The 16,274-nt window shown below is 39.5% G+C and overlaps 1 protein-coding gene across 1 annotated transcript; it reads left to right on the forward strand.

Moving 5' to 3' along the window:
* The first annotated feature begins 6,249 nt into the window (after window positions 1–6,249).
* Window positions 6,250–16,068, forward strand: LOC108674989 (probable splicing factor, arginine/serine-rich 7). The gene is made up of 11 exons (XM_018162977.1): window positions 6,250–6,448; window positions 7,317–7,557; window positions 7,920–8,063; window positions 8,332–8,510; window positions 9,225–9,401; window positions 10,288–10,350; window positions 10,890–11,012; window positions 11,324–11,858; window positions 12,549–12,715; window positions 13,262–13,961; window positions 14,794–16,068. The coding sequence occupies exons 1-11, from the start codon at window positions 6,315–6,317 to the stop codon at window positions 14,893–14,895; spliced, it is 2,565 nt and encodes an 854-aa protein (XP_018018466.1). The 5' UTR covers window positions 6,250–6,314; the 3' UTR covers window positions 14,896–16,068.
* Window positions 16,069–16,274: the final 206 nt, after the last annotated feature.

A 16,274-nucleotide genomic window follows, 5' to 3' on the forward strand; every position in this document is an offset into this window, starting at 1 on the left:
GGAATTATCAATAAGATACTTCTTTATTCATACAATACATATAATTTCTAAAAAATTTCTTTTCAAATTCAAATTGAACCTTCAGTAAAAAGATTCAAAACAAAGATTATGGTAATGCTTGCCTTAAAGCATTTCGTTACCAAGTCCTGAAGAATGGACTACAAAAATAAATACAAACAGATTTTTTATTTATACTATATTTGTTACAATATTTACACTTTTATCAAGTAAAAGCTCTCCATCCACTACAAACATTTTAATCTTCATAATAGAGCCCTAGAATTCATCCATTTTAATAGAATTGAAAGGACTGCCAATAGAAAACACTAAGTCTGTGTATACCTTAAGAACTGCTGGTTTCATTGACTTTAAAATACCCATTATTGCTTTTATAATTTAATTTTGCCCTTCCCAGGAGTTGACTACCATCAAACGGGGTAATTAGGGATGGGTGGGGTAAATCCGGAAGCGTGCCCCATATTTTGTAGTAATGTTGTAGCAGCTAAAGTAATCAAAATATTGCAAAACTAAAAATAGTGGAGTAAACTTCAGCATTTTTACTAGGTATTTATTAAGTGTAAAGCTAGTTAAGAAACCTTACATTTTTACTATCTCTAAAAATTCAATGAAAAAAAGTTTGAAAAGTGCGATTTTGGAAAAGAACCTTTACCAAGGTCTGGAGCAAAAAAAAATATTTGCCCTATTAAAAAATTTTAATTACATAAAAGTTGCACATAGGTGTCAGCTTGAAAAATGCGGTTGACAGAATTTGCCTATCTCATTAAAAAAAATGGCAGCCATTTCTGCGCGCTGGGGTAATAAGGGACACCCCTCTGGATTAATAAGGGACACTCCTAAAAAGTCATTTACAGTTTAACCTCAGTTAGCAAAGGCTCCAGTTAACAAAAAATTGATTAACAACAAAGAATTTTGATTGCATTTACCTTGCTCAGTGAAAAAATTTCACTTATCAAAAAATTAATGCATCATTGGTCATCACAAAATTGTGCACAGAATGTCATGTATAGAATTGTGCACCGGGCAACAAAGAATGAAAAGTAATTAACCTAAACTATGATTTATTTCTCCAAAACATATGATGGTTGTTTCTAAAACATTCCTTTCTGTTTCAGGTATGTTTTTTATGATCTCTTTTTTTTTATAGTGAATTCACTTAACCCAATTAAAATGGTGTGAAATTACATGCCATCCTGCAAGCTTACAGATACAGAAGAAATGCTATATGGCTGCTGATATGAAGCTTGCAGTGGACAAGGTTGTTGTAAATGCTCAATGGCATGTTTATGGATACGGTAATACCGTCAAACGTGGTAAAAAGGGATGGTTTTGAGCGTTTTTTGTTAAATAACTTCTTACCATGAAACATTTCAGAAACAAGTTTAGGCTCATTTTATAGCTCTTTGCGAGGGTTATCGAATGGCATCTTCAAAAAATTCCATATGCTATTCGTAAGGTGCCAGATGCAAAATAAAACCATCCCGATTTACCCCTGGGAACAGGGTAATCTGGGACACTTGCAATAAAAGTTAATGTTAAATTGTTTGAAGCATGCAGAGTGTACTCATCCATTACTAACAGTACTCTGAAGTCCTCCTCTTTCATTGTAGATGATGTAGATGTAAAATAAATGACATTTTCTGCAATTTTTACTTGTTTTTCTTTTATTGATATGATATCACCATATTCATTAATTACCGTATTATTAATGTGATATTACTGTATCCCTGGACATGCCATTGAGCATTGACAACAACCTTGTCCACTGCAAGCTTCATATCAGCAGCCATGTAGCATTTCTTCTGTATCTGTAAGCTTACAGGATGGTTTGTAATTTCACACAATTTTAATTGAGACTAGTGATTTCACTATAACAAAAAAGATCGTGAAAAACATACCTTAACACTTTGACACTCGACTCAGTTTTTCCAGTTTGGTCCAATTAGCACAGACGTCTATAGATGTTGTAACTATACCCGGCACAATAACCCCTGGACGCGAGGAGACGTCAATGCCGAGTGTTTCTACATAGGGTTGTGGGAAAGATGCACCATTTGCACAAATTTTAAGCGGGTGTACGAGTGTTTTGGACCTCCAGTGTACAAAGGATTGCGCTAGTGGGGGGGCATGTTACCGGAGGTTAAATTAGGCTACTGTGTAGCCCAACCTTCATGTCTCTTCTTTACTAATTATCATATATCTTCAGTTCTCAATCCAACTCAATTTAAATTAAATTCAATATTTTTATCTTTTTCAGTGTAGATGACCAAAGTATAATTTGCAAACTTGAATTATCACTCTTAGTATTTGGATTCCTACTCAGTATCTCAGCCTGGGCATTCAGTTGCACTGGTGAGTGGCATAGAAATTTATATAATTTATTCATTGATAATTTAGGTTAAGTTTTGTCTTTGTATTTTGCTAATTTCATTGATATTAATTTCTTGTGTTTCCTTGCATTTACTTTGGTTGTATTCATCTCTGACTGATATGGTTTAGTTTGAAGAAGTTAATTTATTATATTGGATTATGATTATAAATAATTCCAGCTAGTTATGTTCACAATTCATCTTGCAGCATTCCTTTATTTATCTGTTCTCTTGTGATTCCTTTCAATTCAACCCTCGTTAAGTACTTATTAATTGTAAAGATAAATTCACAATATGGAGATGAGCTGCTACTAGTTTTATGGAGTTTAATTGTTCTTGCTTTGTCTACATTCTACCTCCCATCAGGTTATCAGTCATTCATGATTTGCATTTTTATTCTGTTCTTTTTGTTTGCAGTTATATCTGCTCATCTCCACCTGTCCATGCTCCTTTCATTCGATTAACCAGTGCATTTTCATTACACATTCTAAATTAATTCACTCCTTACATCCAATTCACTAGCATATTTTCATTACACATTTCAAATTAAAACAACCATTTCATTTGCAATTTTATTGAGTTGTGTGTTTATTTACTGTCCCATATTTTAATTCATTTTGCATTAGAACCAGTCTTTCATTTTCCTTCATTCAGAGTAGGGTTGTTGCCAGTTAGTTAGAAGCAGATAACAGGTTTATCTCACCTGCGGCGCAAGACATTTTAGACCCGGCAACACTGTGCTATGTTATGAAGTGTTATGTTATGTTGTTATACTGTGCTATGATATGATGTGCTATGTTATGTTGTTATACTGTGCTGTGTTATGATGTGTTATGTTATATTGTTATACTGTGCTATGTTATGATGTGTTATGTTGTTATACTGTGCTAATACTGTGCTAGGTGATGATGTGTTACGTTGTTATAATATGGTGTGTTGTTAAACTGTGCTATGTTATGATGCGTTATGTTGTTATAATGTGCCATGTTGTTAATAATATAATGTTGTTATAATGTGCCATGTTGTTAATAATATAATAAAGTTCGTAATAGAACGCACTAGATCGCATTAGAAGGCACTAGATCGTAATAGAACGCACTAGATCGTAATAGAACGCACTAGATCGCATTAGAAGGCACTAAATTGCCATAAAACGCGTTAGTATGCACTAAAATGCTCAAAACCAGATGAGGACGTATGTCCGGACAAGCCAGATCACCCAGATGCGGATGTACGCCAAGACAAGCCAGATGCGGACGTACGGTACGTCGGGACAAGCCAGATGCGGACGTACGCCGGGCGTGTGCGCCAATAACGTTATTTTAGCTCTTTGTACGCCGCGTTGTACGCCAGTAGAAGGGCTTGGAGCCTCGTTTACGCCGGATTAATCCGCGGAAAACGGCACCATCCTGGGTATGGATTATGCCACCTAGATAGAAATCAATAATCCTAAAGCATATTGAATTGCTCAGTCGTTGCCAACTTACGGTATGTTCAAAGTAATTACCTTTAAGAGTTAAGACTAATATAAGTTCTGCCTTTCTTATGGTAGGTACTCTGTTTTGCAGAGCATGTCATGTGAAGATGGACTTGATATAAGATGTTAAGCAAGTCTGTTTCATTGACACCCATCTGTGAGTGCTGGGATAGACACTTGCGGGACAGTGCTGCTTTGCCTTCCCCACGTGTCCCTTTGTTTGTTTATCCTGTCAACAAGGGACCCATTGATGCTCCTTGACTGCTAAAATTTTTAGAGTAACCCAGAATGCACATGTCCATGTGCGCGGATACTAAAAAATATTATAACTAATGCTAATGCTGGGATTTATCCCGGCACTGCTGTGAAAAGTCATTTACGAGCTGCGAACTTATTTACAATTACAAAGTCCCATGGACAGTGGTGGGCACAGTTCCGCTAACCACTAATTAGCGAAGCTGACTTTTTCCTTAGCGGATTAGCTGTTCAGCTAACTTTGAAAACCTTTAGCGGACTGATTAGCTTCCGCTAAATTTAGTTCCGCTAACTGGCAGTCCGCTAAAAATGTTTTAAAATCTCTGATTTAATGCTAAGTATCGTAAGCTGTGTGCCACGCCCACACTGACGGCTGACTACGTCATCAAATGTTTGTCAGCCAATCACGTCTTGTCACTCTTGTGTTACTGGTAGTAACACAAGACATGTTGTACTGCAGTCCTCTGGTGGACGCAATGCTGGCAGGCATCACGAAAAGGTTTGGGTCCCTCCTAGAAGACAAGGAGTGCCAGCTGGCAGCGGCCTTCCACCCTAAGTTTTGCCTGTTCTGGCTGGAAAAGCATAATCACAGCCATCTCAGCAGGGTACCGAAGGCCTTGGAGACTGCCGTGGAAGCAGCCCTGAGGGAGACCGTTGAGGAGGGCAGCAGCATCACCAGCAATGACGAGGATGGGGAAAATGACTTCTTCAGCAGCATTACTCAGCCCATGGAGTGCAGAAGGAGCCACGGGTCACTGAAGTCCAAGGCACAGAATTTGGTGAAGACCTGGCTGGAAAGCAGCTCGAAGGAGGAATTGACTGACGTGACCTTCTTGGGCGTGCAGGTGTTGATGAACCTTTTCGTTAAGTACAACACAGCCATCCCATCCAGTGCTGCAGTTGAGCGCCTGTTTTCCATAGGCAAGGACATCTTGAGTGCCAAGAGAGCCACCCAGTCAGATGCCAACTTTGAGAGGCTGATGTTCATGAAGGGCAACAATCATTACCTCGAGGGGATGAAGGCGAAGGGCAAGCCAGAGTAAAAGGAGTGTGTAACCCTGGTGTAACCTTAATATTTCTTATTCGTTTAATAAACTGTATGTTGAATGTCAACTACTGCCTAATTTCATTTGTTCATTTAATTATTTATGTTACGTACATCTTGATCATCTTCTGATCTTGGCATGCTACATCTTTTTGGAAAGCTCCTATTCAAGGCTTAAAGTTCAGCTCTATAGGCCTTTTTTTCAGAGTTTCCCCCCCTCCCAAATTAAGCCAAATCTAAATTTATATATTAAAAATTAGCATTAGCGGCAAATTCTGCTACATTTTTTGGTGATTTATTGGTTTAGTGTTATCAAAGCTAACTTTTCAGTTAGCAGATTAGCGGTTATCGAAGCTAACTTTTAGGTTAGCTGTGCCCACCACTGCCCACGGATCTCTAATCCACGGATCTAATCTTACCACACATCTCTAATTTTACCCTAAGAACAGTTTGACTGTTTTTTAAGATAAATGCTAGTGACTGTTACAGTCACTAGCATAACTGACTGTTACAATCACTAGCACTAGAATATTCCTTTCTCTTTCAGGTATGTTTTTACAATCTTTTTTTGTTATAGGGAATTTACTCTATCCAACTAAATGGTGTGAAATTACAAGCCATCCTGTAAGCTTACACATACAGATTGAAAAATTACAGTCGCAGACTGTAAGCTTACAGATACAGACTTTAATTTGGGACGCTTTTATTTTGCATCTGGCACCTTACAAATAGCATATGGATTTTTTCTGGAAATGCCAAGCGATAGCCCTCACAAAAAGCTATAAAATTAGTCCAAACTTGTTTGTGAAATGTTTCATGGTAAGAAGTTATTAACAAAAACACTCAAAACTGTCCCTTTTTACCCTGTTTGACGGTATACTTCTGTCTTTTGAAAAAATGCTATAGAACTCCATAGTTACAGTACTGTATCAGTTTCTGTGTTAATAATAAGATGCAGGCTTATCATGTAAAATAATGCATTTGGGACCACACATTCTACTGATACACCCTTTCATTGCCCATTAGTACCATTTTTAACCATTCTACTATTGATGTATTCTTTCTTGTGCCATCTATCAGTAGTTTCAATGTTTCATAAATTCATAATTAGATTTTTGACAGATTTTTTTAGACTAATCATGTAAACTTCATGAGCCACATCATGAAGAACAAAACAAAAATAGTGCAGGTGTCAAATATTGCACCACAGGCAACTAAAGATCAGCTTTCTTCTCTATTTTCATTTGTTGGCAAGATTGATGACATCCGACTCTTCCCTATCATGTAAGTGATGAGGATAATTACAATGGAGCTTATCATTTAGTGAGGTATATAGTATATTTGAAATATATTAAATGATCTGTTGGTTGCTGCTATTGAATGTGTGAAACATTTGCTGATGTATATATGATAGTTTGTTTGTGATCTGTGAAAGTGATTAATTGAAGATAGACTAATATATACATTTTTTTACTCATTTCAAGTCAGAATTTTACTGATGCTTACTTGGAGTCTTAGTTTTGAAAGCAATTATTTGGCTACTGCTTGAATGTATTTCAATGATGCAAACTATGGCATAGGTACTGTCAACTGGGGTGACTTTAGCCACTCGGGGTGACTTCGGCCACCACTACAACAGAAACAAGTGGCTGCAATACAAAATAATAAATGTTGGCCAAAGTTTATTATTTTTTTTTTGCTGCCACTTGTTTCTGTTGTAGTGGTGGCCAAAGTCACCCCTGGTGGCTGAAGCCACCCCAGTTGATTGTAATATGACAATTGTGACTCAATTTAGTCATAGATTGATTATATCTGTAACTAACATCTGATGTGCTGCTTCAATTCCACCTCAATACCTAACACATTAGGCTCTTGATTTTGTATTATTGATCATAACAAAACAATGAAGAATAGGTATATTCCATAACTTGTTGAGTTTGTTTCCTGTTCTTCAAAGTTTATTTAAAGAGGCCTATTTCCCAAGTAGAAAGATTACTACATAGTGTAGGTGTAGTCTGAATTTTTTAATAAATGGTATCATGTACAACACATTTTCTATCATTCTATTGTGAAACCTATTTTTTAACTCCGTATGTTGATTAAAAATGATTCCTGTGAGGCAAATTTTTGAGTGAGTGTTCTTTCTTTGCAGTCGTGATGTTGCCATCCCTGTGCAGTCAAGAATTTGCTTCATCAAGTTCAGTGAGCGTGACAATGTCGGAGTCGCGCAGCACCTCACCAACATTGTCTTCATTGACCGTGCCCTGCTGATCATCCCATACGTGCCAGGGGACATGCCAGATGAACCTAAAGCAATTGAACTCCTCAATTTTACTGCTAGTTTCCCCAACCTCCTGAAGGAGGTGGCTTGGCCTTCACATGTCAAGACTGAGGTAATGGAATACATACCATAATGAAATGTATCTTTATAGATGTAGGTACTTCTCTATTCAGGAAAATACTTATATTGTTTCAATCGTGGTTGATGTGCAGTAGTAATATTCTAAAAAATGGGTTTTCATTATTCATGCTATAATTTTTTATATTGACGAGTCTTACGGCAGGAGTTATCAGTGTATTTATTCCAAAGATACACCCTTCTTCAGAAGGGTTCAAAAGAGAAGTATTGATTCTTGTGGTTCTAGGTTTATAAAACTTTATTAAATTACTTCATTTTTGGTATACATGTTTTTTATCCCTCTACATTAAACTGTGAATGCTGTCTGTGCCCTGTCTGCTATATTGTCTTACTCAGATTGATGGGATCATCCTGAGAACAACAGACCCTGAGCTTACCCAGCAAGGGTTGCCCGAGTATCCAAACTTGCCGGCCACCACCGAGAGCTTCAAAGTCAATGAGATCAGGAGGACGCTTGTGTTTGATAATTTACCTCCTGAGGTGAGAGGACAGCTTAGCATGCTATGCCTTACTCATTAGGTTGCCTGAACTTATAATATTTTCATTTCATGCTATGGTAGTAAATATCTTTCAATTCACTATGGAAAATATCATGTTTGTAATTTCTCAAGCTTTGGCTATTGGTCTGAATTCAACTCATCTCAATTAGAAACAACAGCTGTTTTGTAATGCATTTATCAAAAATTAATGTACTCGAATGTGGCTTATTACATTGCCTGAAATTGCATCAAGGTTTTTGTGTTTTCAGACTACAGCAGAACAGCTGGAGGACTTTGCCAGCAGTGCGGGTGATGTGAAGTTTTTAAGACTTGGAGATGTTGATGCAACAACTGGGAAACTCAACGCCTTGGTCGAGTTCAGTAGCCAGCTCTCCATACCTGCTGCCCTCAAGCTCCATTCTCAGATACTTAATGGCAATCGAATTAAGTGAGTGATTTTTAGCACATTTTCTCATTTATGAAAAAAATGCACTATTGTGCTCGCCATGTCCGTCTGTCTATCCGTGACTTCACGTTTTTGTCGATGAGAAAATGCGCTCTCTGTCACTCAATGCAGTGAGTAGGTACTGAGTTATATTTTTTTGGAAGGAATGTTTGACTCGCACAATTTTGCCACATTGATTACTAAGTATTCAATAATAAAATATTTTTTATTATATATACTACACCACATCTCATTCATAAATGTGTCAATGGCAAGTCAGGATAGCTCACCAATACTTATCTGTTTTTCCATTTTCAAAAAGCTTCTTGTACCAAAGCATTACTCTCAGCCCATAAAATCCATTCACTTAGTTTCGAAACATCAACTGATTCTGAAAAATATTTATTGGTTTGCAATGTTTATTTTTTTATCATTAACATGAAGAATCACGTGTGTGCATTCATGTGTTGAATCATTTTTTCCCTAGAAACATTTGTTGACATCCTAATGTTGACCGTAAACCATTATCTCGATTTTTGGTGTAGACACACTGGAAAAGTAAAAGCTAACTTCTCCTATTATAGTTCACCTACCAACTTATTACTTTCGGCTGGCTAAACATGCCTCTCTATATTCTTTTTTTGTGAAATTTATAAATGAATCAAGGAAAAATATTGAGGTTCACAACTGATTGAGACTGGATTTGCATGTGTGCAGCGTGAACCACTCGACGGTGGCGGTCGTGAAGCCCGTGACCAAAAGCAATGAAGCGGCAGAGCGAGAGATTGAGGAAGCCATGCAGCGGGTGAAGCAGGCGCAGAGTTTGCTGAGCACTGTTGACCCCATGGCCCTCATGGACCCAAGTGCCCTTGAAACTAAGGCTTCCAAGTCCAGGTAAGACAAGAGAGATGGTTAATGGATAATAGTGCACTTGAAACCAAGGCTTCCAAGTCCAGGTAAGACAAGAGAGACAATTAATGGATAATAGTGCCCTTAAAACTAAGGCTTCCAAGTCCAGGTAAGACAAGAGAGACAATTAATGGATAATAGTGCCCTTGAAACTAAGGCTTCCAAGTCCAGGTAAGACAAGAGAAATACCGTAATTAATGGATAATAGTGCCCTTGAAACTAAGGCTTTCAAGTCCAGGTAAGACAAGAGAGATACCTAATGGATAATAGCGCCCTTGAAACTAAGGCTTTCAAGTTCAGGTAAGACTATTGAAAGGATTAATTGACACTAGCACTTTGAAAACCTTTGCTTTCAAGCCCAAACGAGACAAAACAACTGATTACTAACAGTATCACTGGGGCATTGTGCTCGGAATTTTTTTGTAGTCATGACTGATGTTATGCTTTCCCAGAAGTATCTCAAGTTTTGTTCTGGTGATAGGGGTTCAGAAGATCACCTCGAATAATGTTGGGTCACGCATGTCAATGTCTATTTTATGTAAGCCCATAAATTTTGTTTAGGTTATGGTTCAATAAAGCACTTTGAAACATGTTGCCACGTAGGTCAAGATCTCATTCCCGTCGCGCCATAGCTTAGATTCCGGTGATGAGGGTTTAAGTATATGTATACTTTTTAGCGCATTTCCTCGTTTATGGAAAAAAGGCGCTATTGTGCTCGCAATATCCGTCCGTTTGTCTGTCCGTCCGTTACTTCACGTTTTCGTCGACGAGAAAATGCGCTCTCTGTCACTCACTGCAGTGATTACTAAGTTATATTTTTTGTTATAGTACAGGTTCACTAAATCATGTTGAATAACCTTACCCCACGCAGGTCAAGATCTCATTCCCGAAGCTCGCCATCTCGACGCAAAAGCCGGTCGCGCTCACGCTCCAGGTGAGACTTGGCAATATTTCTCCTGCTGGCATTGTCCAATGAGTCATATTTCTTTCTAAATATTCGCTGCTCTTTGAAAATATTCTAATACTTCGACCGAAAATACCGTGTCGCGAAAACATAACTTATGATTGTATAAGGCTTACAGTTTCAAGTGAGTTTTCTGTCTAGATGCATATTTTTGCTCTAGAGTTTGTTGTTAGAATTCCGTTGGTAAAATTGTGGTCTTGTAATTGAGTGGCCTGTCCATATTTGTGATTTTGAATTTATGTGTTATGCTGGAATATTGATCCATTATCCCCCTAACACCGGCGTGTCCCCTAACACCGCCGTGTCCCCCAACACCGCCGTGTCCCCTAACACCGCCGTGTCCCCTAACACCGCCGTGTCCCCTAACACCGCCGTGTCCCCTAACACCGCCGTGTCCCCCAACACCGCCGTGTCCCCTAACACCGCCGTGTCCCCCAACACCGCCGTGTCCCCTAACACCGCCGTGTCCCCCAACACCGCCGTGTCCCCTAACACCGCCTCGCCCCTAGGTCCCGCCGTCATCGGTCCCGGTCCAAGTCGCGCTCCCACCGCAGCTCGCGCTCCAGGAAGCGGTCCCGCTCCAGGCGCCGCTCCCGCTCCAAGTCCCGCTCAAGGAGGAGGTCACGCTCCAGGTATAATATTCTGGTTCATTTTATAATATCATATGTTATACAATAGAATAGTTTAAAAATATATTATAAAATCTGGTCCTAGTACCATGGACACTTTTTTTAAATTCATGATTATTTTCTTGTTTCGTGGAATGTGCGAATTAATTTTCAGTCTTCAACTTGAAGGAAATAGAAGTGTAATAGGTAATCTGAAGTTTCCAACTTTATAGGAAATCGCAATTGAAAGAGTCCTGTATTTTCATTAAAAAATAGAAGAAGAAAATGGGTTGACGTGATTTGGATGCTCGGTTTTATTCGATATTTATTTGCAGGTCTCATAAGAAGTCTCGTTCTCGGTCGCCCCGATCGAAGAGCTCTAGAAAAGACAAAGATCGTGACAAGGATAAGAAAAGATCGAGCCGTGATCGTGATCGCAAAGACAGGGATAAGGACAAAGATCGGGACAAGGATAAAGATAAGGGCAAAGACAGAGACAAGGATAAGGACAAAGACAAGGATGGGAATAAAGACGACAAAAAAGACCAGAGTAGCAGCAGCAGTAAAGGATCCGAAAGTACGAAGCCTGAAGCCAGCGAAAAGCCTGGCGAGCAAGAGCAGCTGCCTAAAGAAGAGGAAGTAATTGCTATAGGAGATGGAGAAGTTAAAGAAGAAGTCAAGGAAGAACTACAACAGGAAGAGCCTGAGTGTGTTGAGGTCGAGAAAGAGAGTCAGGCCGTGAAAACTGAGCCTCAAGAGAACTCAAAAGTGAGTTCAGGAGAGGAAGAAACTAAGAAAGAGAAGGATGCTAAGAAGGAGAAAGATCGATCGCCGGAGAAGAAGTCTCGGGATAAGGACAAAGAAAAGAGTGTAAGTAGCGGATTTCATTATGCAACTACACAACATATTTACATCATTCTTGACACTACATCTACTTATTGAAGAAATTGTTTAGCCAGTCAAGCAGTCAGCGTACATTTCAATTATCTATTTATGCCTGTTTTCAATTAGCCAGTTTAGCCGATTTTGTTAACCTTCTATGGATGCTCACTTTTAGTGGGAAATCATTTTTGAAATCGTTTGCCTTGCAGAGTAGGATGCATGTAAGATGGTTCAGTTTTAAGTTTTCTCAGACGTTCAGTCATTCTCTTTTTTTTTTGTTTGTGAATTTCGAATTAAAAGATGAGACTTTTTACTTAAATTTTCACAAATTTTGATCTTATTTCATGGAGTTGGGAGGATGATCATAATGGATGCTAGCCTGGAGCATGTTAGACGTTATGTTGTGGACATGTTAGACGTTATGTTGTGAACATGTTAGACGTTATGTTGTGAACATGTTAGACGTTATGTTGTGGACATGTTAGACGTTATGTTGTGGACATGTTAGACGTTATGTTGTGAACATGTTAGACGTCATGAAAATCGGCAGCTACTTGTAAATTTCTACGCGTTTTGATTTTTCCTTTATTTATGCCCTTGTTTTTTTACATGGGAACAGCATAGCTGTTGGTAAATGTATCCTTAGACTAAGGCCTAATGTCCCTCCTCCTCTCCCAGCACCGGCGCTCCCACTCCCCCAGCCCGCGACGCAGCGGCCGTCGTCGCTCCAAGTCGCGTTCTCCCGCGCGCCGCAAGAAGCATCGCTCGCGCTCACGGGACCGCAAGCGTTCGCGCTCGCCCACTTCGCGCTCCAGCAAGCGCAGGACTCCTTCACCCTCGCACAGGTAGTGTGTGCTTGAGTTAATGTGGCGTGTACTCGAGCAAACGGGGCGTGTGCTCGAGAAAATGCGGCGTGTGCTCGAGAAGTTATTATGTAGGTAGGATTTCTTACATTTCCCTTCTCTGTCTCTTTCGTGCGGGCGGCCGACGTCCCGTGTAAGCGACCTCTTGTTCGAGTGTCTTCGTTTCTGTTGCTTTTCATATCTAAAAAGCAGCAGAAGCTTGTTTTTCATATCTGAAGCGCTAGTAAACATGCAACTAAACTAAACTCGAGCAAATGTGGCATGTGCTCGAACACATTGGAATTGTGACAACCTATTTTAGGTTTCTATTGACATAAACCTTGAATAATTGATGTTATATGGTATATCACATGTTATTGGAAATTTGTTGTGCTCAAGTTGCGTCTTAAATTTATCGAAATGCTAATTGAACACTAAAGACCTACCTACGAACACTGACTCTTTGTCGACTAACCCTTTTTAAACCTATTTTTGACCATCCTTCGATTTATGTCGATGCGAAGTACCCACGAAACTATTCACTTGCAGGCGCGATCGCCGCAGCCACAGCCGTGACAAGAAGGACAGCAGCGGTCGAGATCGACGAGACCGCGACAAGAAGGAGCCCGCCGAGTCCGGCAAAGACCGCGACAGGAAGGAGTCCGAGCTCAACAAGGAAGGTGAACGCAAGGATTCTGAGAGCAGCAGAAGCCGGGACAAGAAAGACTCTGAGCCTTCTAGAGATCACGACAAAAAAGAGTCCGAGTCCAGACGTGATCGTGACAAGAAAGATCCGGAGTCTGGCAGAGACCGGGACCGAAAAGAGCGCGAGTCCAGCAGAGACCGGGACCGAAAAGAGGTCGAGTCTGGAAGAGATCGGGACCGAAAAGAGCGCGAGTCCAGCAGAGACCGGGACCGAAAAGAGCGCGAGTCCAGCAGAGACCGGGACCGAAAAGAGCGCGAGTCCAGTAGAGATCGAGACCGGAAGGAGAAAGACCGCCATAGAGACCGCGATAAGGAAAAGGATCGTAGCGATAGAGAAAGAGATCGTGGTGATAAGGATAGAGATCGTGGCGATAGAGATAGAGATCGTGGTGGTGAAAAGGAAAGAGATCGTGGCAATAAGGAAAGAGACCGTGATAAAGAAAGAGATCGCAAGGACAAGAAAAGAGAACGCAGAGATAGAGACGAAAAGCGCGACCGAGAGAAGAAAGAAGAGAAAGAAAAGGACGAGAAAAAAGAATCCATGGTAAGTGGTTGAAGAACAATAATTCATGGACTAGATAGATTTTAGAGAAAGCCAACACCAGTGAACGGATAAGAGAAGTACACTGGTATTTGTTACTAGCTTGCAGCCACCGATGTAGATGCACACTGCCTTCCTCCATGGTTATTCGTTCTTGCCTCGTTTTTTTATTCTGAATTTTTTTGATACTATTCTTTGTGTATGCTAAAATATTATTCTTCGTTGCTAGGATGAAATTAATCTACTCGTGCGAGTTATTCCTTACGATTACCAATAAAATACGGTGAATTAATAAAGATTACTTCACAGAGCAATGAGAATTGAGAGAGAAAACTTGAATGTAAACTTTATGCATTGCTCGATGGATTTTTATATTGCTCAAATGTTATTGTTCGCGGGAAGTGGCGCGTATAATTCCCGTTAATATTGTTCGCATACGAAATATTTCTGAGTTATATTTGTGGTCTCATTATTTTGTAATAATATATTGCGTTACTTCATGCATTGCTCATGCGATTTATTTACGCCAGGTGGTGTTTGTAATTTCCGCTAAGCAAATTCACCATATCGACATTGAAAACGTTTCGGAGTCCAGCTCCATCGTCAGGATCTCTTTGCTTTTAATTTCCTTCTAAACTTGCGATTCGCAAATTTAAAACTAGGCGGCAGACTGAACTTCTGGACTATGCGGCAGACTGAAAATACAAGTATAATTTCCGATGATAGTGTTCTGCATACGTGACATTTCCAAGATATATTTGGGGTCTCATTCTTGTGTAATAATATACAGTATTCAGTAACTTTATGCATGTCTTACGGAATTTTTTGACATCAGGTGGCGCGTAACTACGACGAAGAGGAACAGGGCTACGAGAAACAGGACGGCAAGAAGGAAAGCCGTGCCAGCCCTGTGGTTGACATGGACATCTCGCCCTGATTTTTGCTCTAACTAAGTCATCAAAAATGCACGATTTTTGCTCTAGAAAATACAAGATGAACGCAAAATTGTTGATTTTCGACAGACACGATGAATGTAACGGACGTAACTTGTTATAAGATCAAACAAAAATGTTCGCCGCCACTGGCAATGGTAAAATGCCTGAAATCTTAAGTTCAGATTCCATTTCATTTATCGCCACAGCGTTGCACTGTGCATTAATTTTAATTATTTAATTCAGGTTCTCTCTCAAATATGCCTCTTTATAGAATTACTAGTATGACACTAAATTGAATTGAGGATAGACTATTTTACCACAAGACGGAACGTTGTTGGCTCAGATCTGAAGCCTGGATTCCGCACTACGGGCAATGCTCACAAAGGCAAGTGTCGATAAATTGCCTTGACGTCACTCGTAACTAATTTATATGATTTAAACTATCGTACTAGCAATCCTCTTCTGCTGCTCTTGAGCCTTACACCTGAGTAATTTCAATGTCAGATATTCGGTTGATGTCCGGAGCCCTTGTGCGAGTGGCCTGAATTGTAACGTCCACCAAATTCTCAAGGCTTAATTCAAGTGTAAGAGCGGATGTTAGCTCTGCATATAGTTAGGATTGTAGCATCAGTGACATTTTAATTTTGATGAAAATTATTGTAGCATTGGTGGAAAATACACGTATTCAGTGTCAAATCGGATAACCTTGCTTCTTCTGCATCTTCATAATTATTCTTGATCATCTAAGGAAATGCAAATTCTGTGTTTGATTTCTTTAATTTACCGTTTTAACCATGTATGTTTTGACACTTCTTCGTCGATGCTGGAATATTGCCTAACGTATCACCCCTCAAATACGTTTGATTATTGTAACTACGTTTCTATCATTGCCTGTACCTTCATTCATCCAAAAAACAGTCAAATTATGTCCGTGACTGCCGCTAATCTGCTGGTAATCTCCGTTAATCTAAGCGCGTACTCACTCCAGCCATTGTCTGATGCCTGACGGCTACACTTGAGACCGATTTACTTGAACATGTTCCTATCTGCCACCAACTAAATGTTGAGCCAAAATCTCTCTGGGGCTGGAAATCGCTTGTGAGACTCGATTATGCTCCTATGCTTCTAATGTAAGGAGTATTTCTAATTCTAAATTGTAGAAGAGATGAGAACAATTCTTGTTTTATTTACCTTTATGTTCGAGATTACCTTGTTCAGACTACGAAAGATGTCATTAAAGACGTCTCTTTCAAGGGCAAAACTAAGTGATGGGGCAACGTAACCCAACCTTAAATCCGTCGTTTTCCCAGATTTGATATTTCTTTAGATTCTCAGGAGTTATTTCAAATATGCCACTCAAAAGTGAACAGAATAATGAGTT

The sequence above is a fragment of the Hyalella azteca genome, unplaced genomic scaffold (genome assembly GCF_000764305.2).
Source record: "Hyalella azteca isolate HAZT.00-mixed unplaced genomic scaffold, Hazt_2.0.2 contig5323, whole genome shotgun sequence".
Classification (NCBI taxonomy): domain Eukaryota; kingdom Metazoa; phylum Arthropoda; class Malacostraca; order Amphipoda; family Hyalellidae; genus Hyalella; species Hyalella azteca.